At 45.3% G+C, this 26360-nt stretch overlaps 2 protein-coding genes across 2 annotated transcripts in view; one reads left to right on the plus strand and one right to left on the minus strand.

Annotated features, from left to right (window-relative positions):
* On the minus strand, window positions 1–15017 carry LOC308462443 (HLA class II histocompatibility antigen, DR alpha chain-like; the record flags this gene model as incomplete). The annotated part of the gene is made up of 5 exons (XM_080980101.1): window positions 14937–15017; window positions 1615–1891; window positions 560–843; window positions 326–408; window positions 1–219 (listed from the first exon to the last, which is right to left on the minus strand). Exons 2-5 carry the CDS (start codon window positions 1695–1697, stop codon window positions 1–3), a joined length of 669 nt encoding a protein of 222 aa, XP_080836227.1. The 5' UTR covers window positions 1698–1891; window positions 14937–15017.
* LOC308462444 (vomeronasal type-2 receptor 26-like) overlaps window positions 8644–26360 on the plus strand; it is a gene marked incomplete at its 3' end in the record, with an annotated part of 25736 nt that continues 8019 nt past the window's right edge. The window contains exons 1-6 of the mRNA XM_080980102.1: window positions 8644–9026; window positions 10544–10771; window positions 12999–13125; window positions 14713–14770; window positions 18767–19058; window positions 20774–21634. Coding sequence (XP_080836228.1) covers window positions 8718–9026; window positions 10544–10771; window positions 12999–13125; window positions 14713–14770; window positions 18767–19058; window positions 20774–21634 — 1875 coding nt within the window. The 5' untranslated portion in view covers window positions 8644–8717. The remainder of the gene's footprint in view (window positions 9027–10543; window positions 10772–12998; window positions 13126–14712; window positions 14771–18766; window positions 19059–20773; window positions 21635–26360) is intronic.

Raw genomic sequence — 26360 nt, forward strand, 5'->3', positions numbered from 1 at the left:
CTACCCTATTGCTATGACAAAGCTGCTGTCCCCTATTTTGGCTTTCCTTGAATTTGCCTCTGAGCCCATGAAGTGAAACGGGTTCAAGAGGCCCCTGCGACCGTTCATCCTCATGGCCTTGAAGAAAAGGATGGTGCCAAAGATGATGCCCAGGATATCAAAGGCCAAGCCCAGGGCACACAGCACGTTCTCCAACATCTCTGGGATGGGAGAGGGCACCTTGGAAAATGGGGTGGAGAGAGAGAGAGGACAGGGCTAAGGAGGGACTCTGTTTCTCTGTGTGTGTTCAGCAAAAGAAAGAACACAGGAGTCCTGACACACTCACCCCACACCCTTTAATATACACTTTTAAGTTAAATTGAGGGACAATACCTTGAAGGGAGCTGAGCACCTTATTTTGTCCTATGGCTAGAAAGAGTAGAATGAATTATGCAAAAGTGCAAATATACTTCAATTGAATAAATTGCTCTGATAATCAGAACTTGCTTCTTATGAGTCAAAAATCTGAGTTTGTGAGTTCAAGTCCCAGAGAAAAGCCCCAATCCTGCCCGGTGCTTACACCAGATCGTCTCCATCTTTGCCTCTGGGATGCCCCAGTGCTCCACTTGGCAGACGTAGATGTCTCCCTGCTGTGGGACAAAGGGGAGGTAGGAGAACTTGCGGAAAGTGTTGTCCACGCTGGGGTAGAAGTCTGTCTCCTCCACGCCCTTGGAGACCACCTCATTGTTCTTCAGCCAGGTGATGTTCAGCACTTGGTAGAGAACCTGTCCACAAAGCAGATGAGGACGTTGGGGTCCCCCAGTTCCACGGCATTTTCTGGGTACACGGTGACTGAAGGAGCAACTGAGGAAGGAGATGGAGAAAGAAATGGGATTAAAACCCATTTTAAGCAGTCTATAAATTGAAAACATAGCAATTAGCTGTTAGGCTGATCTCCCCCTTTGTTCCCCCAGTTTATCAAAGAAACATGCTACAATCTGAAAAGTAAGTTTAAAACATATATTTACCGACAGTCAAGCATTCGTCCTCAGCACCAACAGCATTAAAACAACACAGGCAAAATATTTGCTTTTACAGCAAAAAAACAACTTCAGGCATGTGCCTAAAATTGGAGAAAGTGGGGGCCTGTCTGCTTCCATCATTGGTCAAAAGGAGAGAGAGAAGAAAATATTACTTTCTCCTTCCTCCCTGGGCGGGGGGGGGGGGAATGACATCACCCAAATTCCTCTCTACCAATTACATTTCTATGGTCGGAGTCCCTCTATCACCAGTACAGCTCTGAGGACCTGACCCCTTCACATGCTAACTAGCAAGAATATGCATTGTTAGATTTGACTGCAAGATCTCCCACACCATTAGCTGCTGTGAGTATATTTGTACTGGGTGTTCAGGTTTGGGAATGCCTCTGAGCTTGTACAAAGTGCAATGCTGCCCCTCCCATTCGGTTTTTCTTCCCTTTTAGCCTGTCTCAGTCAGCCAAGGACTGGCTCCCTCGAGCAGAGTTCCTTTTGGGTAGGCAGAAAGGGGTCCTGAAAGGTCTACGTTGTCAGAAGCCAAGAGACCACCCCCTGCCTGCCCCCCAGCTCTCTCCCCTGCCCCCCTCGCGTGTCCTACCTTTCAGGGCATGGGTGCGGTTGCTTCTGAGCCTGCAATGACACGCACGAAACTTCCTTCCTCTGCCTTCTGTCTTGCTGCATCAATTGACCTCCTCCCAGTTTGGATCCCACTTGTCTGCTGGCCAAGCTGTTGCCCCAGTTTCCTGCTTTCAGGGAGGTAATTTTCTTCTTCACATTGGAGAGAGGGCAGTAAAGAGATGCTGCTGCAGCTACAGCGAAACAATCCTTTCTTCCTTTCTCTCATGTCGACATGGGAGCGGTTGTGGAATATAGATCTGAAGTGTACAGGAAGTTATGGTTTGAGGGAAAACTATATGAAAATGATGTATAGATATTATTTGATGACATTCATGTTGATAATACTGCAAAAGCAAATGGGGCAAACAATTTAAAGAGATGAACCCAAAATCACGATGCATCTGAACCTGGAATTTCCCTAGGCTGTGATTGTACCTTTAACTCTAGGCCTTCTCATTTGGGGGGGGGGGGATGAAGGCTTGCTGGATTATGCCCAATATCAGGGATGTGTTCCATCGTTCTGCCCGGACACTGAGGTCCAGTGCCAAGGGCCTTCTGGCGGTTCCCTCCCTTCAAGAAGCCAAGTTACAGGGAACCAGGCAGAGGGCCTTCTCGGTAGTGGCGCCCGCCCTGTGGAATGCCCTCCCACCAGATGTCAAAGAGAAAAATAACTACCAAACTTTTAGAAGACATCTAAAGGCAGCCCTGTTTAGGGAAGCTTTTAATGTTTGATAGGTTATTGTATTTTAGTGTTTTGTTGGGGGCCGCCCAGGGTGGCTGGGGGGGGGGGCAGCCAGATGGACGGGGTATAAATAATAAATTATTATTATTATTATTGCCTCTAGTTCTGGGCAGGTGAAGTTTGGACCTACTGAGCTAAGTGCCTCCTCCTGCTAATTACTCTTCAAAAGAAATAATAAGATTCATAGGATTCCAAGTTGGGAGGAAGACTCCTCACAGGTTCATCGTGCATAATGCAACTTCCAAAGCAAGGAACACCCTGGGGAAGAGATAGTCATCCCCATCATTAGCAGAATTGCTAGTTTCCATCCTGAAAAACACAAAGTGCTTCCAGAGCTCTTCAGCTACATCAACAATCACCATCTGAAGTTATAAAGATCTCACATTATTTAGAACTAGATCTGGGTCTAGGCAGGACTCTGTATCATTCCTGTTATGATCATTTCCCCTCTGTTTGTTAGGGCATCCGTCTTTGGCCACTGGAAAATTGGACCTCATTCTGTGGCTCTTAATTAACACACATATCCAAGCAAACTGCTTCATCCTAACTGACCTCACTTTCTTTTGAACAAACTGATTTGTTAGGTTGCACCATTTTTTCCTCTTTATATACCAGTGCTGTGATAACTGTTGCTCTGTATGAGGATTTTTAAAACAAAAAGAATTATTTTAGATGTTGTTGAGGTCAATCCTGATGAACGTGGTATGTGATGCTGCAGAGGCAAAGATGGGAGGCTGCATTTCCTGGCTCTGTTCTTCCAACAGAATCATGCTGGTTGCAGTGCTTCTGCTTGTCTTGCTGTGTCATGTTGTGGGCCAGCAACATTCCATTAACTGTAGCATACAAGATGATCCCCTCCCGATCCCTCATGAATTTTACCATCCTGGAGACCTGGTCATTGGAGAGATTGTTTCTCAGGTCTTCTTCCTCCATAATCTCCTCTCGTTCCTGAAGCAGCCGACACAGATTGTGATTAATGAGCCAATGTAAGACACCATCTCTCCCTCTCACTCATGCTGCTTATTTAATCAGTTCCAAGTATAGTTGCTGAAAACTTATATTTAAGGAACAGTTGTGTTTGTTCATTTCTGGAGTGAGAAAAGTGGCATCTACAGCATATTGGTGGCAGAAAGCATTCATAGTTTTCTCTCAAAAGTGTTCTTGAAATGTATGGAAGTTGTGCACTGTATTGGAATTAGGTTGGTGATTGTGCTGGGAAATTGAGGCACTCTGCTCAAGAGAAATGAGCAAAACCAGAAATAATAGTGGGAACAAAGGGGCAGTGGAAATCCCCCCCAAAATGCACAATGAAGGCTGCTTATCAAAGGTTATGGTTAGCCCCTACATAAAGGTGAGTCAAGCTAGGAGCAAACAGGTCATTAAGCTGCACATGTGACAGTATAAAACCATATGTGTAACCTGCAGCCCCCATAGTCTCTTGTCCGTGCCATGAGATGGATAAGCCACCATTCTTGCATAAGAAGAAAGCGTTTTTGCTTTGCTACCCATTGCCTGGTGATAGTCTCTGCCACACAACAAATCTCAATGTGGCCGAGTCCCACAAGAGCACTTCCACCAGCCTTGCACAGAATATCTACATGGAGGATTTTGCTCCGGCAATCTCCTTCAATGAAGACAGGAGTGAGGAAGCATAACTAAATCTGGGTGATATTAAAACTAGTTATTTCCTTCCGCTCTCAAATATTTTATTGCTTTAAGTACACTGGAGATGAACCAGCAATCAAATATGATGAGAGAACGTATTGGCTAAGATGCATTTGGAAATATAGTCTGGACCCCTCTGTATAGAATGAAGTAACGAGATTGTCAGCGGAGACTTGGCAAAAGGGTCTGATTCTATATTACGTCTCTTCTTATAGTTTCCTTTTAAAATACTAGGAAACACATCATCCCTGAAACACAGTCCTAAACTGGAACCGAGGAAGGAAATAATGATCAAATGGGGGGGGGGGGGACCTGGGAAAGTGTGTGCCCATAGTGGCATGAGAAAAGTTAGGATAGAGGAATCACATAGGTTCTCTCTAGGTATGAATTTAAGGGAAACTTGTGCTAAGTTAATGGTGCAATGGATTATAACAATAATAAATAGGAATTAAAGTTATTTTGGGAAATGCCAATAAAAGAATGAAAATTGTAATCATGTGGCTGATTAGCAAGATGAATAATGAAAGAAACTGGGAGAAAGGTTAGGTATATAAAACTCAGGGAGAAAAGGCAGGTTATACATTTAATAACTAATAACTAATAATGAATAAACATACTGTTAAATATAAAAAATTTAAATTAATTATTAGCGTGCCCCCTGTAATTAACATTTGGGGGTTTGGTCATTATGGGATACCGCTTGCTTCCTGCGATTAATTGCAGCCGCACAGAATTTGGCTACATTTAATGTAGTCTTGGGATTCTTGTCCTCTAGCAGTAGTTTTAAACTATGGTGTTCCGATTCTTTCCTGGACTTTTGCAAAACAGGTGTAATAAAAGTCAAACGTATATCCTCATAAAGACGACAACGTAATAGTACATGTGAAGCAGTTTCAACTTCCAACGAGTCACAAGGGGAGACCCGTGCTGTGTATGGTTTACCCTCAAATCTGCCCTGTAGTAAGGTAGAAGGGAGAACGTTGAATCTGGCGAAGGTAAAAGACCGTCTGTATTTGGGTACCTGAAGACCTGACAGATAGTTAGCTGGAGAGAAACCTCTCCCATGGTCCCTTATTGCAGGATGTTTGATCATTTCGCTCATGTGGCATTGTAATTCTACGTCCCAGATACGCTGGCGAATTGTAGTCCTAGCTTTCTCGAAGCCTGTCGCTATCAGGGTCTGCTGTGGGATCCCCAAGCCTTTAAGCTTTTCCAGCAGTGTAGCTTTCCATTTGGATTGGTAGGTATCTAATAAAGTTAAAGGTGCCAGCCCAACCAGGAAGAAAATAAGCTTTAGCCAATAGTGGATCTTCAATATCCATATCCGAGTACTGATAGGAATTTGCCCAACCTCCAAACGGACCGCTATGTTGGATACACAAGAGGGGATCCCCAGCAGGCAGCGGAAAAAACTTAGTTTGAAATGCCTCTAAGAGAGTAAGGTTTTTAAAACTGCAGATCTGGGATCCATATAACAATTGTGATAATATTTTGGCAGCAAAGACCTGGGAGGCTGCCGGTATGTGTTGGCCTCCTTTCCCATAGAAGAATCTTATTAACGCTTTGGTAGATCTTTCTGCATTTGCAATAGTATTATTAATCTGAAAGCGCCAGGAGCCCCTTTCCTGGAAGGTTACACCCAGGTATTTAAAGGTTGCTACCTGTTCTATTAAGCGGTTGTCTATTCTCCATTTGTGCCTCCTCCTTTTTTTAGAGAACACCATGACTTTGGATTTGTTGTAGTTAATTGTTAATTGTTCGATGCTGCAGTATTTGGTGAAAGATCTCAAAAGTTTTCTTAATCCAACACAAGAAAAAGAAATTAAAACTGTGTCATCCGCATATAAAATGACCGGGAGGGGCGTACCAGCCAAGCAAGATGAATAATGAAAGAAACTGGGAGAAAGGTTAGGTATATAAAACTCAGGGAGAAAAGGCAGGTTATACATTTAATAACTAATAACTAATAATGAATAAACATACTGATCCAGAAGAAATAAGATTAAAACTAAACAAAATATTTTATGCACCTTATGAAAACATGCAAAGAAAATCTTACTTTTAAACTCAGTTGATTGGCAAAGGGAATGACTCAACTGAGGTTCAAACTGCAAGTCAATCTTGGAAACAAGCAGATGAGAGAAGAAGAGTATGAATGTCCTTTGGTTGCTTCTGTTACTGTTGTTTATCAACAGCTATAACATCTGTAATTTCCACGACAGTTCGGTGCCAAAGAACTACCAGCACATCCTGGCCTTGGCATTTGCTGTCCAAGAGATCAATGAAAACCCTGACATTTTATCCAACATCTCTCTGGGATTTCACATCCTCAACAGCTACTACACTGCCAGGATGACCTATAAGGCCAGCCTCAGCCTATTTTCTGCACAACGGAGGTTTGTCCCCAACTTCCAGGGTCACAACCAGAACAAAGTGATAGCTCTGATCGGAGGATGCATCTCCGAAATCTCTGCAAATGTGGCCGTCATTTCAGCAATGTACAAGACTCCACAGGTAAGCCTGTTCCTGAGAGAATAATAATAATAATAATAATAATAATAATAATAATAATAATAATAGTTTTTAATTATACCCTGCCCTCCCCAGCCAAGGCTGGGCTCAGAGCGGCTTACAAGCAATAATAAAAACAAGTTGAATGATTACAACTTAAAAACAAAATTAAAATACAACATTAAAATATTGAAACATTAAAATATTAAAATGTAGCCTCATCGCAGGAGGAGAAGGAAAGGAAAAAGAAAGAGAGGGAGAGAGGGAATCAAATTGGCTCCAAGCTAAAGGCCAGGCGGAACAACTCTGTCTTACAGGCCCTGCGGAAAGAAATCAGATCCTGCAGGGCCCTGGTCTCATGAGACAGAGCGTTCCACCAGACCGGAGCCAGAGTTGAAAAGGCCCTGGCTCTGGTTGAAGCCAGTCTAACTTCCTTAGGGCCTGGGACCACTAGGGTGTTGTTATTTATGGACCTTGAGGCTCTCCGTGGGGCATACCAGGAGAGGCGGTCCCGTAGGTACGAGGGTCCTAGGCCATGAAGGGCTTTAAAGGTCAAAAGCAGCACCTTAAATCTGACCCTGTACTCCACCGGGAGCCAGTGCAGCTGGAAAAGCACTGGGTGAATATGCTCCCATCATGGTGGGATCATCATGATTTCAGAAAAAAATCCTGTCATCCTTTGGATAAATGCAGGTTTAATGATACTGCTATCAGGTTTATCGACAGTTCATTGGCAAACTGTGCGGATCAACAAGTTTTAAGCAGGGCTTTGTTCTTTCCTGGATCCTGTTCAACCTTTTCATCCATGACTTTGATCTCTAGTTGGGAGCTGTATGCTGTGAACATTGTCTGACATAGACAATGGAGCGACATCCTCAGAGGGAAAGATGTGGAGCCTGTAGAGGAGCTCAGAAGCACCGAGGATCTGGAGGAACCAGTCCTGTCCCAAGGCCACCTGAAGTGCCTCTTAACATATAGGACTCTCCTGATCTCCCTCATAGCCTCTCTCACAATCTGAAAGTCCTGCTTTCATCCCAGATTCCCCCTGAAGACTGAGGGTGGCACATCGGGATGGTGACAAAATGTGTTAAAAGTGAGCAGAAGAGGGAGCTGGGATCAAGCTTGCATGTTTGCACACAAAGCCATCTGACACCTTACTTGCATGAGCCGAAATGTGTACCAGCTCTCTGTGGTCTGCCTGGCATGTTTAGGTGATGATTTGTTAATACCCTGTGTCCTTCATTGGCATTAAACAACGGAGTTACAGAATGCGCACAAAAAGACTCTTTTCTATTTTTGTTGCCTGGATCCACCCCTTTGACCTGGTTCTTGATTCCTGTAGATCTTCTGTTACAGATGAAGGCAGCATATGCCCGCCTGAAGCAAAACTTTAAATACTTCAAATATTTTAATGACTGCCACATAGCAGAGACCCCTTTTCTACAGTCCCAGAAGTAAGGACTAGCACCGGGAGTAAGAGTACTTAAACCGAACAATGCAATTACTTGCAGATGGTGTTATTCTGATATTCCACAGATAAAATGGCATACAAGTCGACTGGAATAGATTAATTTAACATCACATTTGAATAATATTTATGCATTTTATTTCAGCTCACTTATGGATCATTTTTGCCAATACAACATGCCAACACTTTATTCCCCTTTTTGTACCAGATGGTCCCAAATGAAGCCCAGCAACACATCGGGGTTGTGCAGTTACTCAAACATTTTGGATGGACATGGATTGGACTATTGGCTGTGGATGATAACAAAGGTGACCAGTTTTTACAGACAATGGCCCCAATGCTTGATGAAAATGGCATCTGTTATGCCTTCATCATGAGAATACCAAAATGGAATTATGTGGATGAGATAATAAAATATATTTTACAACGTGTAGAATACTATTCAACTGTCTTCAAGGAGAAAGCCAATGTGTTTTTTGTATATGGAGAACCGCCATCCTTTCAGGCTTTGAGAGTGTTGTTCTTTGCAGCACCATTCATAGAATTGCCACCTCTCGGAAAAGTCTGGATTGTTACATCTCACTGGGATTTTGCATCATTCTCTATTCAAAAGATTTGGGATTTACAAACCTTCCATGGTTCCATATCTTTCACAGTTCACTCAAATCAGCCTGAGGGTTTCCAAAAGTTCCTTCAGATGGTAAGACCTTCGTGGTTCAAAAGAGATGGCTTTATTCAAGACTTCTGGGAACAGGCTTTTGACTGTTTGCTAACAACGTCCAAGGAGTGGGAAGGAGAGGAGAATAAAACCTGCACTGGGAAAGAGAATCTGGAGAGTCTTCCTGGAGGTTTGTTTGAAATGAAAATGACTGGCCACAGCTACAATGTCTACAATGCTGTCTATGCTGTGGCACATGCTCTGAATGCTATATTCCAGTTCAAATCCATGCATAGAAGATTGGAAGAAGGACGAAAAACAGCATTTCAGAATGTGGAACCATGGCAGGTAATAAAATTAAAGAAACTTAAGTTGAGATTTACTATAACTATGTTTAAGGTGTGGATACCCAGAGCAGTACTGTTAGCCCCAGAGCCATCACCCCTCCAGTTCCCTTCATGATCTCATGCAGCCTGTTCTTCTTGTAAAAGATGGGATGATGTCTGAATTGGAAACCAAGTTATAAAGGCCAGTGTGTTCAATGTGGGAACAGTTTATAATCTTAGGTGCAGAGTGTGCTAGAGGCATGGTCTCACCAATCTATAGAAAGCTTGTTGAACACAAAGTTGGTAGCAAAATGAGTTTTAAGTTGACCTGGGAGCAGGACCCTGGGGGTGCTATCGATGAGGCATGTGGGAGCAGTTTTCTTTTGGTTTCTTTTTGCAAATTCACTTGGATAAGCAATGGCAGTCTAGTGAATTGTTTGTAATTCATAATCTGCCACCCATGTGGAGGCAGGGAAAGGAAAAGAAAAATCAAATGATCCCATATCATGTACAATTCAAGAGTAGGACATGACAGTCCGATGGATTAAGCCCCCACCTATGCCAGGTGTGGGGAACGCCCAGCTCTCCATGTGTTGCTGAATTGCAACTCAATCAATTGCGGCTTATAGAATCATAGAATCCTAGAGTTGGAAGAGACCACAAGGGCCATCGAGTCCAACCCCCTGCCAAGCAGGAAACACCATCAGAGCACTCCTGACATATGGTTGTCAAGCCTCTGCTTAAAGACCTCCAAAGAAGGAGACTCCACCACACTCCTTGGCAGCAAATTCTACTGTCGAACAGCTCTTACTGTCAGGAAGTTCTTCCTAATGTTTAGGTGGAATCTTCTTTCTTGTAGTTTGGATCCATTGCTCCGTGTCCGCTTCTCTGGAGCAGCAGAAAACAACCTTTCTCCCTCCTCTATGTGACATCCTTTTATATATTTGAACATGGCTATCATATCACCCCTTAACCTCCTCTTCTCCAGGCTAAACATGCCCAGCTCCCTTAGCCGTTCCTCATAAGGCATCGTTTCCAGGCCTTTGACCATTTTGGTTGCCCTCCTCTGGACACGTTCCAGTTTGTCAGTGTCCTTCTTGAACTGTGGTGCCCAGAACTGGACACAGTACTCCAGGTGAGGTCTGACCAGAGCAGAATACAGTGGCACTATTACTTCCCTTGATCTTGATGCTATACTCCTATTGATGAGGCCCAGAATTGCATTGGCTTTTTAAGCTGCCGCGTCACACTGTTGGCTCATGTCAAGTTTGTGGTCAACCAAGACTCCTAGATCCTTTTTACATGTACTGCTCTCAAGCCAGGTGTCACCCATCTTGTATTTGTGCCTCTCATTTTTTTTGCCCAAGTGCAATACTTTACATTTCTCCCTGTTAAAGTTCATCTTGTTTGTTTTGGCTCAGTTCTCTCATCTGTCAAGGTCGTTTTGAAGTGTGATCCTGTCCTGCACTAGAAGTTCTACTGCAGCAACATATGTCCCTTTGTGAAATGGTTGTCCTTTTTCCTTCTCCTTCAATCCAGGTCCATCGTTTTCTACGGAGCATCGTTTTCAATAACAGTGCTGGAGATAGTGTGCACTTCAATGAAAATGCAGAATTAGTTGTAGGGTTCGATGTAACAAACTGGAGGATTTACCCCAATGGTTCAGTGATTAGAGCCAAAGTTGGAAAACTGAACCCTCAGGCTCCTTTCGGCAAGGTGTTAACCATTCATGATGATCAGATTGCGTGGCATAAAAGCTTTAATCAGGTGAGACATAGCTGTGTGTGAGACCAGATACTGCCATGAAAATCAACCTTGGGTCCCAGAGGTTGTTGGACTACAACTCCCATCATCATCAGGCGGGTTAGCCAATAATCAAGGAGAATGGGAGGTGTAATAAAATGCACCAGTATCTGGGAGCTGAAGCCTGAAGGACAGGTATTGAGATCGGCTTCAAAATGTTTGAAAATTCCTTATTGTGTTCCAGATTTAATTTTGGTAAAATCCCACATAATCTTTTCTTTAATTGCTTGATTTCTGGTGCAGTGGCGTAGCGTGGCGGGTGCAGGGGGGGCCGGCCGCACCAGGCGCAACATCGGGGGGGCACTCGCACTCGCAGCTCTCTGCCCCTACCTGGCTCACTCACTCTCTCTCACTGCAGTGCTGGCTGTGCGAATCCGATCCGAGCCGCTGGGTCGCTGTCCACTGTGGAGGGGGGGGTGCCAGGCGTGCGGTGCGGAGAGAGAGCGAGGGACTATCTGGGGGAGGGACAGTGCAGCGGCCGCCCAGCGCAGCGCTGAGCGCGGGAGAGAACCACACCAGACCAGACCAGGCAGCAGCAAGAAGAAGCTGGCAGCGGCGGCAGGTTAGGGGTTAGGGGGCGCAAATTACTTGCCTTGCCCCGGGTGCTGACAACCCATGCTACGCCGCTGTTCTGGTGTGGGGTAGCCAGAGAGAATGTCCATTCGCTGGATATTTCCATATTCTGGGCATGATGCTAGTAATCCATTTTCCATATTCACCCATGGCCATGCTGAAGTCTATCTCCTTATTAACAAAGCCAATTAAACCAGGAGCTCAGAATCTTTGTCAGTCCTTTGCCCCCATTCTCTTAGGGGAAACCATCCAGGGATCATACGCCAGTGGTGGGTGGGGAAGAGGGAAGTGACTGCGCCCAAAGAGGGTGAAGCAGCAGGCATGACTCTGGCCTGTGTTGAATAGGCTACATTCCAGCGATTCCAAACACAGAGGCTTCTGGATACATCCCAGTAGTTCTCTCTGTTCTCCACAGAGGCAAGCAAGATGGATGATCACTGTGCAGGGCCACATTCTAGCCAAGCAGAAGAGCTTGAGGAGGCGCAGAGCAGGGCTGGTGGGGGGAACATGGAAAGCATGACTTCGGATGAAACCTGAGGCATGAAGAGAAGCACCTACATGGCCACATCCCCCCGCCTCCCATCCTGGCATTCTCCCCAGGAATGAATATTATTTGTTACATTTCTATACTGCCCTTCCTTTGTAACACCAAAGTAACAAGCAAAAACAATACCCCCCGGCCCAGCCCAACCCAAAGTGAGTAAGATACAGCGGAAGCACAACCCTACCCCTTTCCTCAGTTTTCCCTAGCATACATGCAAAACATGGACTGATTGCTTTGGCAGGTAGGATTGGTCCTCTGCACCATCTCCATCAGATCAAGGGGCCTCTGGGTGCCAAAGCATCTGAGCCCCACAGAGCCACCAAGGGATTCTGTTCAGGGATGCTGAGGGGTGGTCAGAAAGGCTATATCTGTCCAAAGCCCACACGATGTGAGGGCCCATGACTTCCTGGTTGTCTCTCATGGTTCTGGGCTCACAGATGCCAGGCTCCATGAGCATCTGCTATCTATAGGCCATTGGCTCCTTAACCTGCTATGAAGACAAGGGCCGGAATACTGGAGAATAATGTGATGGAGAGAGGATGGCAGTCCTTCACATCTCACTCTGGGGTGGCATTTGTTCAGTGCACAGGTAGCAGCTGAGCTACGACATTGGAAAGAGGCAGAGAATATGATTCGCCTCCATAAACCTTTCTGCAATGCTTTATTCAGATCAGCCCAGGCTTCCTTCTGAAGCCAGCTAGGATTCCACATCCTTGGGACTCAGCATGCCACTATCTTTCATTCTTAGGGCAGGCCAGCCCTCTTCAGGCGTTCGCTCCTCACACAAGTGGAGTGATCTGACAGGGGGAGCTGTTGACTGTCGCCTCCCCACCAGGACCATCCTTGTCTCCCTCTGGGTGTTGAGCTCTGAATGCAGGCTCCTAAAACTGTTCTGAAAAAGGATAAATGTAGAGGACACTCCCTGCTACAGATATCCAGCCCTCAACATGTGGAGGAAAGCTGGAACATCTGACTGCTCCATGCTCTCTTTCCTCGGCACATAATCCTAATCATACGACATTCGAATGACTGATAATATGCTCTTGCTAATCTTCCTTTCTTGTTTTGGTGCAGATGCTGCCAGTTTCTGTGTGCAATGACAACTGCTATCCTGGCTCCAGCAGGAAAAAGAAGGAGGGAGAGAAATTCTGCTGCTATGATTGTGTTCCATGCCCAGAAGGGACCATCTCTAACCAGAAGGGTAGGAGCAATACTTTTTTCTAGAAAAATAGGTGACGCTACTCAACATGAACACATTTAACAAATTATACTTGGCAAGTATTGTTTACCCCAATAAATCATAGGAAAATCCTGGAAGAGAGATTATGATGCTAGTTCCCACCTTCCATGGTCATGGGTCTGGGGTGTGTAGGTCTTCTTTTAAGCCCATTAAATATTTCTACCATTTCCTTCAGTCTCCCTGGTTGCTCTCAATTCCTTATTTGAAAAGATCTTTTGTCATGACATCTTCTCCTGGCTTTGAATGCTAAGTGCTTGAAAATGTTAACAGGCTGTATGTTAAAAACAAGTTCTTCCTTTTACCTTAAGAAATGTATTTCTGGTTTCTTTGGAAGTAAAAATATTTCAATCAAATGATCAGCTGCCAGGTGAATCATGGGGTATCTCAAATAAAGCTCAGCTGAGGGTATCATGGGTATTCAGGAAGCATGGGTATGTGGGAAGGGTTGTAGAATAAAGGAAAGCACATCTAAAAACCCCAGCAACCAGAAAAATAAATATGTGCAACAAAAGTCCTGCACAACACTCAAAGAAATTTCACCAAACTTTCCTTTCCCCTTTGGAATAAAGTTAAATGTATGGAAACTTTCCACAACAGGAACAGTCACAACAAAACAACAACAACAACAACAACAACAACAACAACAACAACAACAACAACAACAGAGTATTGGAATAAGACAACAGCCTAGTGCATTCATGGTTTTCAACGAGAGCAGAATTTACTATTTCATGGAAAAACTATCTAGTAGACCAGTTCAGCATCATCCAGACTTTCTCTCTGAAATCATGAGTGTCCTTTGGTTGGTCAAAGAACGGCATGAACACAAAAAGCCCTTTCATTTCTTTTTAAAATAAGATTTTATCAAGGCTTTTTCACAATACAACAAGTCAAAAGAAGCCACACTACATAAAAACAGAGCTAGAACTAGAATGTAGAGTCCTCCCTCCAAAGCTGCTCTTGACTCTGGTCTCACTCAGAAAGTGGGGGCCCTTCTAGCTCTCACCTGAGAGCTTTTGTTTTCCCAGTCCCTCACCTTGGGAGGTTTTCCCTTCCCTGCCTCTCACTCAGCTATTTGCCCCCCATGTGTGCACAATCCCCTAACAACAGCCCAGAGCAAAGGAAACCCAAAGAAAGTGTTAAATGTTTGGAAAAAGTCAGAAGCCCAAGGCAGTATAAGTCCCTCAACTACGTTTATTTAACATTTGTCAATGACAACAGCTCACTCATAGGAAAACAAAAACCGAACTGACTGGACAACACAAAAATAGTGCCGAGCATGAACTGACTGTTGACAGTTGACAGTTGAAAGTGCATGCGTTTACATGCCATTAGACCGTTCGTCTACCAACGCTTATACGATTGGTTAGAACGCGCCTTCTAACATAAAATGTGTTAAACCCAATACATAACAGAAAGCAAAAGAAAGGGGAAAGGGAGAGGGAGGGGAGGAATTTCACTGCCTGCCGTTACTGATTCTTTCAGGTAGATGTAGGTCATTATCTTGACATTTTTAATTGTTCCATCTTCTCCCCCTCCACCCTCCAGATATGGATGCCTGTGTCAAGTGCGCAGAAGAAAACTACCCAAACCAGGACCAAACAGGGTGTATTCCAAGGGGGCTGAGCTACCTCTCCTACCAAGAAAAGTTAGGGCTCAGCTTAGCTGTCTCCGCTCTGGCTTTCTCCCTGATCACCACCTTCGTGCTGGCGACTTTTGTGAAGCACAAGGACACTCCCATCGTCAAAGCCAACAACCGCAGCCTCACCTACCTCCTCCTCATCTCCCTCCTTCTCTGCTTCCTCTGCTCCTTGCTCTTCATTGGTCAGCCTGGAAAAGGGACCTGCCTCTTCCGACAAATGACTTTCAGCATCGTCTTCTCGGTGGCCCTTTCCAGTATTCTGGCCAAAACCATCACCGTGGTTCTAGCATTCATGGCAACCAAGCCAGGATCCAGAATGAGAAGATGGGTGGGGAAGGGGCTGGCCAATTGCGTGGTCTTTTTCTGCTCTTTCCTTCAAGCTGGCATTTGCACCCTTTGGCTAAGTGCTTCCCCTCCATTCCCAGATACAGACATGCAGTCACTGAAGAGTGAGATCATCCTTGAGTGCAATGAGGGTTCAGCTGCCATGTTTTATTGTGCTTTGGGCTATATGGGTTTTCTGGCCATTGTGAGTTTCCTTGTGGCTTTCCTGGCCAGAAAGTTACCGGATAGTTTCAACGAGGCCAAATTCATCACGTTTAGCATGTTGGTTTTCTGCAGTGTTTGGCTGACCTTTGTTCCAACCTACCTGAGCACCAAAGGGAAATACATGGTAGCCGTGGAGGTCTTCTCCATCTTGTCCTCCAGTGCTGGCTTACTGGGTTGCATCTTTTTCCCTAAATGCTACATCATTGTGCTGAGGTCTGACCTGAACAACAAGGAAAGCCTAATAAGGGGAAGAAAATAAATAATGGGCATATCCTTCACTGACCTTAAATGGAGAAGTATCATGATCTTTGATAAATTTGTGTCTCGTCTCTTTTCCTCTCTGTTGTATTCATATTTCTTGACCCACCCAGACATCTTGATGATTTATGCTCATCATGTCCACAAAATATTTCAGGTGGTCATAGCTTCACTTCCAATCAGTGCATATCACATAATTTCCTGCAACCTATTATTCCATAAATGTTTTGGTATATTTGTGTCCTGTTTTGCTTGCGCTACTGCAATAATTTGGTTGCACAGGCAAAGAATCCCAGAACACACTGAAGCAGAATAGAGATACAAATAATGCACTATTACAGAAATACCCCTACAATAAAGCACCAATCTGGATGGCTTCCTTGTTTCATCATCATCATCATCATCACGATCATCATATATGCCTTCCATCTGACTAGGTTGCCCCAGCCATACTGGGCAGCTCCCATGAATTTTTTTTTAAATACAATGAAACATCAACCATAAAGAACTTCCCTGAACATGGCAGCTTTCAAATGTCTTCTAAAAGTCAAATAGTTGTTGATCTCGTTGACATCCGATGGGAGGGCGTTCCACAGAGAGGGCACCACTGCCAAGAAGGCCTGGCTCCCTGTAACCTCACTTCTTGCAGTCAGGGACCCATCAGAAGGCCTTTGGAGGTGGACCTCGGTGTCCAGGCTGGACGATGGTGTCTCCACAGATGACTTCAGAGAAAGAGTTTTCTTGTTTCCTCAGCATAAGCAGGCTCTCTTATGACCTCCCAGGGGATTTGGAGTAGCAAAGTTGAGAAAGAATCTAGACTGAAAAACTAATAGAGCCATCACTTGTCACTATATTGAGTTTTGTAGGTCCTGAAGATATTTTTTAATGGGTTTTGAAAATCCCGTTGATAAAGCCCTTTCCAGACACCTACATATGGTCAAAATATAGATTTGAAGATGCTTGGGCCCCAGACCTTTTGACCCCCATTTTTATTACATCATTCATATTACTAATACTGCATAAATGAATTCTTTTGACCATAAGATATTATAGGCAAACAATATTAGAACAGATTTGTTAAAGGAGATGTTCCCATCATCATGATGAAACTGGGCCTCAAATTTCCCCATTGAACTGAACCTCAAATTTCCCCAGATTGTGATTCTACCTTAAAATATGGTCTTTCACATTATAGCAAAAATGAAGACTTGTTGGGCAATGCCTAATATCAGGGATGTGTAGTTAAATTTACTCTAACTTGAGCAGAGGCAGCTTGGACCTACAGAGCTACGTGTCACATATTCCTAACTACTCTTCAAAAGAGAAAATATGAGTTGTAGGACTCCAGGGAGGCAAAGTGGGTGGACTCCTCACAGGTTCAAAAAAAATGCAACTTCAAAAACAAGGGGCACCCTGGGGAATAGATAGTCACCCCTATCATTACCAGAATTGCTGGTTTCCATCCGACTGACAACAAAAAGTGCTTCCAGGGATCTTTAGCACATCAACCATCAGTTTCTGAGAGAAGTTACAAAAGTCTCATATTTTTTAGAACAAGAGATAGGCAAGATTCTGTATCATTCGTTAATCATCATTCCCGCTTCATATGTTGATGCATTTCTCTTTGGCTGCTGTATCTTCCACTTCCCAATTTTATTTGAAATCCTGTTTTGGCATTATTTCTGTTCCTTTGCACAAACTGATTTGCAGAGTTTCACCCTTTCTGCCTGCTTTTACATCAGGGCATTGATAACTTTACCTGTATATGAGGTATTTCCCCTTTTTAAAGTAATTACCACTCACCCCTAAGGAATAAAGTCAACAGAAAAGTGATTTGATCCAGATTATTTTCATGAAAGCTAGCTCCTGCTGAAATCAATCCTGATCAAAGCCACATGCAATTCTGCGGAGGGAAACATGGGAAGCTGCTTTTCGTGGGAAGATCCTCTCCACAGAAGGATCCTGCTGGTTGTGATGTTGCTGCTTGTGCTGCTGTGTCATAGTGTTTGCCAGGCATATTCCATGAATTGCAGCATACGTGACGATCCTCTCCCTATTCCTCATGAGTTTTACCTGCCGGGAGACCTGGTCATCAGTGAAATTGTTTCTCAGGTCTTCTTGCTCTACAATCTCCTCTCTTTCATGGAACAGCCGACACAGATTGTGATTGATGAGCCAATGTAAGTCTCTCTCTCTCTCTCTCTCTCTCTCTCTCTCTCTCTCTCTCTCTCATAAACACACACACACACACTTGTTGCAAAGTATGTTCAGAATATAATTACTGGGAATATGTCTTTAAGGAAAAGGTTCATTTTTGGAGTGAGAAAAGTGTCATGTCAGAAGCTTGTTCATATCTATTTAGCCTTCCACATTATACTGTTAGCACAAAGCATTAGTGAGTTTTCTCACACAAGTGTCATTGAAGTGTAAGGATCTTCAGTACTTCCATTGGGCTTTTTCTGACTCTAGGTGGAGGAATTTGCATGTATTTGTTTTTCTCCACACTACTCCTTCTTACTCTTTGTTCCCTACCATCCTTGGCCTTCATCTGTATCCCATCCCATTGTCTTTCAGTCATCTGGTCTTTTAAACTTTCATTTCATATTATTTTGGTCCAGGCATACCACCCTATTCCATCCTTCCTCTTGATTTCATCCCGCCCTTCCTTCAGCCTACTCCAGATTTCATATGACCAGTTCCACTCAGTTGCTGCAACTGTAAATATATTGAACCCACAATCAAATCTGATGAGAGTATGCATATGAGAGGAGCATTTGAAATATTCCCTGGATGCCTCTGCTGGTGCGTTTAAATATGTAGAGGTAATATATTATGGGGTGTGTGCGCATGTAATTTTTAAATTGGTCATAAGACATATTGTATTACACTGTTTGCAAATATATAGACTAAGAAGAGGCTTACAGTTGTACCTCTCACTTGCTGTCTTCTCTGATTTCATCACTAAGTGGGAGACGCTCTTCCGTTACCTTGCTATTTCCAGATAATAAATAATCCCTTCTTACTTATTTGACGCAATTTCATCTTATTTATTGTTTGATTGTAACAACTGAAAGATGAGCTGAGAGATGAAGAGGACACATATTTTTTTCTTGCTTCTCTCAGTATTTGTGTCATCTACTACTTTTATTACAGTTCAGTGCCAAAGAACTACCAGCACATCCTGGCCTCAGCATTTGCTGTCAAAGAGATCAATGAAAATCCCAACATTTTATTGAATCTCCCTCTGGGATTTCACACCCTCAATAGCTACTACACTGCAAAGCCGACCTACAAGGCCACCCTCAGCCTCTTTTCTGCACAGCGTCGCTTTGTCCCCAACTTCAAGTGTCACAGCCACAACAACCTGATAGCTCTCATTGGAGGATGCATCTCTGAAATCTCTGCCAACGTGGCCGTCATTTCAGCCATCTACAAGACTCCACAGGTAAGCTGCGTGCATGCAAGTACAGATAGTTCAGAGTTGTGGCACAATATCATGATTTCAAAAACATGACCTGCGATATTTTGGATAGCCAACTGGTTAAATGCAGTGCAAGTGATAATACTACCAGGTTTATTCACAGCTCTTTGAAAACAGGGCTGATCCTGCAGGTAAATCAGACTTGAGATAAATTTGCAGTGAAGTGACTCAGGGCTTTGTCATTTCTCAGATACAGTTCAACATTTTTATCCATGATTTACTCCAGAGCTGGGAACTCTCAGGATGCTGTGGGACACAGAGGCTGGGGAGAACTCTTCTGTGGGGCCCTGTAGAGAAACCCAGGACAACCAAATATCTGGAGGAATCAGCAATGGTCCTAAGGCCACCTCAAGTCCCTCTTCACATCAATGACTCACTTGGCCTACTAATTGCCTCCTTCCCAATATTAAAGCCTTGTCTTATTCCCCAATTTCCCCCTTTGTCTCATGGACCTAAAGTTGGATAGTGGCAGCTAGAGATGGAAAATTTCTTAAAATCAATCAGAAGAGGGAGGTTTGAGGAAGTTGCACACTTTTTTTGCAGAAGCCGATCTCATGCCTCACAGGCAAGAGCTTGTGAACAGTCTTCAATACTGATCTTTCGATAAACTTCTCACTCCAGAGTTCTCTTCAGGTTTTTCAATCTTTGATGTGAACCTCATAGCTCTGCTCAGCTCACTCTCACCGTGTTTGCAGTTCCCATCCTATCCAAGATGATTGTTGTATATTGGAACTATCTGTGCCCTTTCTAGCATATTTAAGTGATGGGGTTTTTATTATTCTGTTAGAGAAGAACTTTTAAAACATATTTTTTAAATCTTATTTCTTTAAGAATTATTATCAATAATCAACAAAACTACCCCCAAAATAACTTTGCATCACAATGTTACATAAGTAAATGTAATTTATTCAGAAAAAATTAAAAATGTACTTGAAGTTGCTTTTGCAGGAGATAATTATTTCCATGGCAATGTTGTATAGAGGGCCTCCAGTTTTCCTAGCATCTATTTCTATATTAATTGCCACGTTTGAGATTAAATAAAATGTATTTTTTGGGCCATTCTTATCAAATCCCAAAACTTCATCAAATCATTCTTTCCAGGAAATGAGAAAAGTAACTTTCCATTTTAAACCCATACCACCCCTGTAGCTATGATAGGTGACATATAGCTCAACAATGTCCATGGCCATCATACCCACTAAGGGCCAAGCTGAAGTATCTACATGAAGCAAACCAGCATAATGAAAACCGTGGGCACTAAATGAGCAGAGACATAGCAGGGAACCCTATTCCTACTGTAGCCAAATCTGTGGGAAACTGAATCTCCTTGCTACCAGAAGGCAGTATCAAGCGAGGAAGGCAGGGAAGTGTCTACCCCGGAGCATGACAAAAAAAGTGTTTCAGGAGATGGTGGGTGGGGACTTTGCTCTTATTGTAGATGTAATCTTCTCTGTCTGCTCTGGACACTACTTTAGTGAACAGCTCTGTACTGAGATCTTTCCTTTCCAACCCACTTGCTCAGCTCACCAATTCCCTGTTTCTGCTCTGACTGCCAGAGACGGCTCTGGAACATTTGTTCTATTGTATATAAACTTCTGGGGTCGACATGCCAGTAGCTAATTGGTATGGTGGCAGAACAGAGAAGACCACATGAAGAATACTTGTGCATTTTATTTCAGCTCACTTATGGATCATTTTTGCCAATACAACATGCCAACACTTTATACCCCTTTTTGTACCAGATGGTCCCAAATGAAGCCCAGCAGCACATCGGGGTTGTGCAGTTACTCAAACATTTTGGATGGACATGGATTGGGCTCTGGGCTGTGGATGATGACAAAGGGGATCAGTTTTTGCAGACAATGGCCCCAATGCTTGATGAAAATGGCATCTGTTATGCCTTCATCATGAGAATACCAAAATGGAATTATGTGGATGAGATTATAGAATATGTTTTACAACGTGTAGAATACTATTTAACTGTCTTCAAGGAGAAAGCCAGTGTGTTTTTTGTATATGGAGAACCTCCATCCTTTCAGGCTTTGAGAATGCTCATTTTTGTAGCACCATTCTTGGAATTGCCATTCCGGGGCAAAGTCTGGATTGTTACATCTCACTGGGATTTTGCATCACACTCTATTCAAAAGAATTGGGATTTACAAACCTTCCATGGGTCCATATCTTTCACAGTTCACTCAAATCAGCCTGAGGGTTTCCAAAAGTTCCTTCAGATGGTAAGACCTTTGTGGTTCAAAAGAGATGGCTTTATTCAAGACTTCTGGGAACAGGCTTTTGGCTGTTTGCTAACAATGTTCAAGGAGTGGGAAGGAGAGGAGAATAAAACCTGCACTGGGGAAGAGAATCTGGAGAGTCTTCCTGGAGGTTTGTTTGAAATGAAAATGACTGGCCACAGCTACAATGTCTACAACGCTATCTATGCTGTGGCACATGCTCTGAATGCTATATTCCAGTTCAAATCCATGCATAGAAGATTGAATGAAGGACGAAAAATGGCATTTCAGAATGTGGAACCATGGCAGGTAATTAAATCAGATAATTTTTTAGGTAACTAAGTTCCCACCCCTGCAGTCCAGAGTTGTGTATTGGGTGGAAGGAGGAGAGGAGAGGTGCTACGGTGGAGAGAAGAAGTGGAGTAAAGAGGGCTGGTTTTCAAATTTGGCTCTTTGCCATTCCTGTCAGCAGATAGTAGGTTGCCTGCAGAGGAGGGAGCCCAAGATGATCAAGGCTCTGGAAATGAAGCCTGACAAGGAACAGTCGAGGGAGTTGCGTATGTTTAGCCTGGATAAGAGAAGAGTGAGAGGAGATGCGATAGCTATCTTCAGGTATCTCAAGGGCTTTCCCATGGAAGATGGAACAGATTTGTGTTCTCCTGCTCTGGAGAGTAGGACTGAAACCAAAGGTGTCAAGTTACAAGAAAGGAGATTCTGAATGAACATCAGGAAGAACTTTCATTAGTAGTAGTAGTAGTAGTATTTATTAGGTTTTTCAAAAACATTAAATCAATTTACTTCGCATACTCTTTTATATATATATATTTACTTCCCAACCCTCCCATGTTGTTGTTTTTATTCTTATCCTTAATCACTGTATTATACTTGTCAGGAAGAAATTTCTAACATGAAGAGCTGTCATGGATGCTTGAGCTGAGATTCTTGCATTGCAGGGGGAACTCTCTTGCCATCTATCTAGAGGACAAAACAGAAACAAAGGGAATAAGATTTTAAGGAATAATGATGTGGGCTTTGGGGTCAGCTAGGATGCTTATCATTACCAACTGTTGCAGTTTTTCGATTTCATTTGCCTTTTTTTTTTTACTAGATAGATGATAGATAGATGATGATGATAGATGATGATAGATGATAGATAGATTAGATAGATAGATAGATAGATAGATAGATAGATAGATAGATATAGATGATAGATAGATAGATAGATATAGATAGATAGATAGATAGATAGATAGATAGATAGATAGATAGATGATAGATATAGATGATAGACAGATGATAGATATAGATGATAGACAGATGAAAGAAAGAACGATAGACAGACAAACAAACAAACAGACTGAATTCATAAAACCGGCTACTTGCCCAAATTTCTGAATCTTATCTAACAGCCTTGGTATGTCGACCTGGGGTTCTTCAACTGTTATCACAAGGTTGTCCACAAAAGCTTTCAGTTTATATGCTTTACTCCCCACCGTAATTCCTTTTATTCCTTCATCTGCTCTTATATTTCTCGCCAGGATCTCTTAGACTAGTATAAGCAGTAATGGTGACATGGGACAACTCTGTCTTGTTCCCTTTGTAATTCCACATTTTTCAGTTACTACATTTGTCAGAGCTGCTTCCAGATCCTAGCTCACAGAGGATCACGCTAGCCAGCGATCATTAAATAAAAGTCTTTATTGAGTTACAGTTTCCATTCTCAAGCTGCTGCGTGCAACTCTACGTCTCATGGTTAGATCGGCGAAGCTCCATCTGAGTCTCCGCCCCTTGTACACCAACTTAATATCCTAGCCTTGCTCCACCTTTTCCGCCTGACTGTTCTTCTCTGGGTCCCTCTGCCCCCCGGGGTCTCTTCCTTCTGGGATTCCTCTGACGCTGACGCTGACCCCCCTGACTCTTCTCCCTCCTTTCGGCGGGCTTTAGGACCTGGCTCCCTTTCCGGGCTGCCTACTGCGCCACCTTCCTGTGCATTTGAACTTGGCACGCGCGCCCAACCTTCCACCTTCCGTCTGACCGTTTCTTCGCTCCCCGATGGAGGTGTGGCCACTCCTGACTCGTGCCCTCCCCCCTGTTGTGAGCTGCCAGCGCTTGATCCCTGGCGCCCTTCCTCTTCCCTGCTCTCTGGCGGTGACGCTGGTCCTGATTTCCAACTGCTCCCCTCTGAGTCCCCTCTGGCTCTATCTTCCTGGGGTGTCCCCCTAGGCTCCCCCCTTGCCCTGGCCACTGGTGCTCCTTTCTGTGAATCTTCTGATTCACTGGAAAGACTCGGAGATCTCGGGTCGTCGTCATCACTCATCTTTTCTTCTGCCTCCTCTCCCTCGCTCTCTGTTTCCTCCCTTGCCCTTGCCTCTGCTCCTGAACCCCTGACATCCATCCCCCCCTCGAAGCCCCCTCTTCCCCCCTCCCCTCCTTCCGGTGCGGGATCTGGGTGCTGCCGTGTCAGGGGGACGAATGTCGGATACAGTTCGCTTCCCGTGGCGGGCCGCCTTCCGAAGTCTTCCGGTTCTTCCTCCCTGCTCTCGTTGACGACGGTCACCTCCGCTTCCATCTCTGTGCCGCCGTGCTCGAAACCCGGGTCGTCCCCGAAAACGTCCATGTCCGTCTCTCCCTCGTTGCCTTCTGGAGACGTTGCTCGTCCTGGACCCTCCAGCCACCTTCTGCGGAACTGCTCCTCTGGTCGATCATCCCACCAATACGAGGGTTCTGAAGCAGATCCCGAGGGTGACCCCTCCGGGGAACGGGCGTCTCGTGTCGGTTCCTCGTCCGAGTCGAACCCCCGGAACGTGCTGGCTGAAAGCGTGGGCGTGAAAAGCCAGTCGTCGAAAAAGTCTGCTGGCATTGGCCTATGTGGGAAGAGGGCATGAAACTCTTCTTTGAGCAGAGGTTCGTCTAAAGCGTAGCCCGGCACCCAGCTGTTGGCACTGGCCGGGGTGCCCTCCTTGGCGAGAAGGTATTCTACCCCCTCTTCCCCCCATCTGGAGTCCAAAATCTCCGTGACTTCGTTGATGCGCTCCTCCTGTGCCACTCCCCCTTGCCCGGTTCTCTCTCGGAGCGGACCCGGTGCCGTTCCTGGTTCCTGAAACCTGTGAGGTGCCTTGTAGGGAGTGAGCACCGATCTGTGGAACACCGGATGCATTCTGGAACCCTCCGGAAGAGCCAGCCTGAAAGCCACCGGGTTGACCTGTTCGTCGACTTGGTAGGGCCCCAGTTGTTTATGCCCTAGTTTCTTCTTCGCCAACGACCTGGCCGGCACTGCGTGGGCTGCTAACCAGACCCAGTCTCCCACATGGATCTCTTCGCCAACCCTTCTGTGTTTGTCCGCTTGTACCTTGTATGCGTGTTTAGCCAGCTCCAGGTGCCGCCGCAGCTGATCGTGGACCTCCTGCAACTCCGACGCGAACGCATCTGCTGTCTGCGGCTCCCCCTCCCCCATTCTTTCCAGTCCCGGGAAGGTTCTAGGGTGCCTCCCGTTGTTGGCGAAGAACGGCGTGACCCCCGTGGACACGTGCTTCGTGTTGTTGTAGGCGAACTCGGCGAGAGGCAGGTAATCCACCCACGTCGCAGGCTGTTGATTCGCATAACATCTCAGGTACTGCTGCATGATGGCATTGACCCGCTCCGCTTGCCCGTTGGTCTGCGGGTGTCTAGCCGACGCCAGGTTGATCTTGACGTTCAGGAAGCCCATCAGCCTCTGCCAGAAGTTTGAGATGAACTGTCGCCCTCGGTCGGACAGAATAGACCGCGGCAGACCGTGAACCTTGAACACGTGGTCTATGAACAGTTTGGCGGTTTGTTCCGCCGTGGCCACCTTCGCACACGGAATGAAATGTGCCATCTTGGAGAACAAATCCACCACCACCAGCACAGCCGTCTTGCCCCTCGAGCTGGGCAGATCCGTGACAAAGTCCAGGGCCACTCTCTCCCATGGCTCGAACGGAGTTTGCAGCGGTTCCAGCAGTCCGGCCGGCGGTCTGTGCACTGGTTTGGACCTCTGGCAGGTGTCACACCTCGCCACGTAGTCCGCGACTTCCCCTCTCATTCCGGGCCACCAGAAGTCTCTGGCTACTAATTCCACCGTCTTCTCCTTGCCAAAGTGCCCGGCAGTGGGCGCGTCGTGCAGCTGCTGCAGTACCTTGGCGCGAAGTTCGTCTCCCGGCACGTAGATGGCCCCTTTACGGATGAGCAAACCATCTCGCAGCTGGAACTCGTCGGTCGCTGCCGTGCCCCTGTGCACCTCTGCCATCTTTGCTTGCGCGAAGGAGTCATCCTGCAACGCTCGTCGCACCGCATCCAGGTCAACTGTCGCCGCCGCGCACGCCCACACTGTCGGTGCGAAGATGTGCATGGCGGCCGCTGGCGTTGCCTCCTCCAGATACTGTGGCTTACGGGAGAGAGCATCCGCCATGATGTTGGTGTCCCCCGGGACATACTCTATTCGGAAGTCGAAATTCGCAAAGAACTCAGCCCAACGTATCTGCCTCTGGTTCAGGAACTGTGCCGTGCGCCAGTGCTCTAGATTCTTGTGGTCCGTGCAGACCTGCACCGTGTGCTTGGCGCCGATCAGGAAGTGCCTCCACGCTTTGAACGCTGCATGAATGGCCAGCAACTCCCTGTCCCAGATGGTGTAGTTCTGTTCGGACTTGCTGAGCTTCCTTGAGTAAAACGCTCCCGGCCTCCAAACCCCCTGCGGGTCTTTCTGCAGCAGGACTGCTCCCACGGCTCTGTCCGAAGCGTCTGTCTCCACCCTCATCGGCCTGCTGGGGTTGACATGAAGCAGCTGCTCTTCCGACGCGAAGAGACGCTTGAGTGCCTGAAAGGACTGCTCCGCCTGCTCTGTCCAGATGAACTTCTTTTTCTTGGAGCTGAGCGTGTCCGTGATGGCCGCTGTCTGCATCGCAAAGCCTTTGATAAACTTGCGATAGAAGTTCGCGAAGCCGACAAACCGTTGGACCTCCTTCCGGTTGCGTGGGCTTTTCCAATCCAACACTGCTCGGACCTTGGCGCTGTCCATGGC

Source organism: Podarcis pityusensis (assembly GCF_964106645.2).
Source record: "Podarcis pityusensis genome assembly, chromosome: 14".
NCBI lineage: Eukaryota > Metazoa > Chordata > Lepidosauria > Squamata > Lacertidae > Podarcis > Podarcis pityusensis.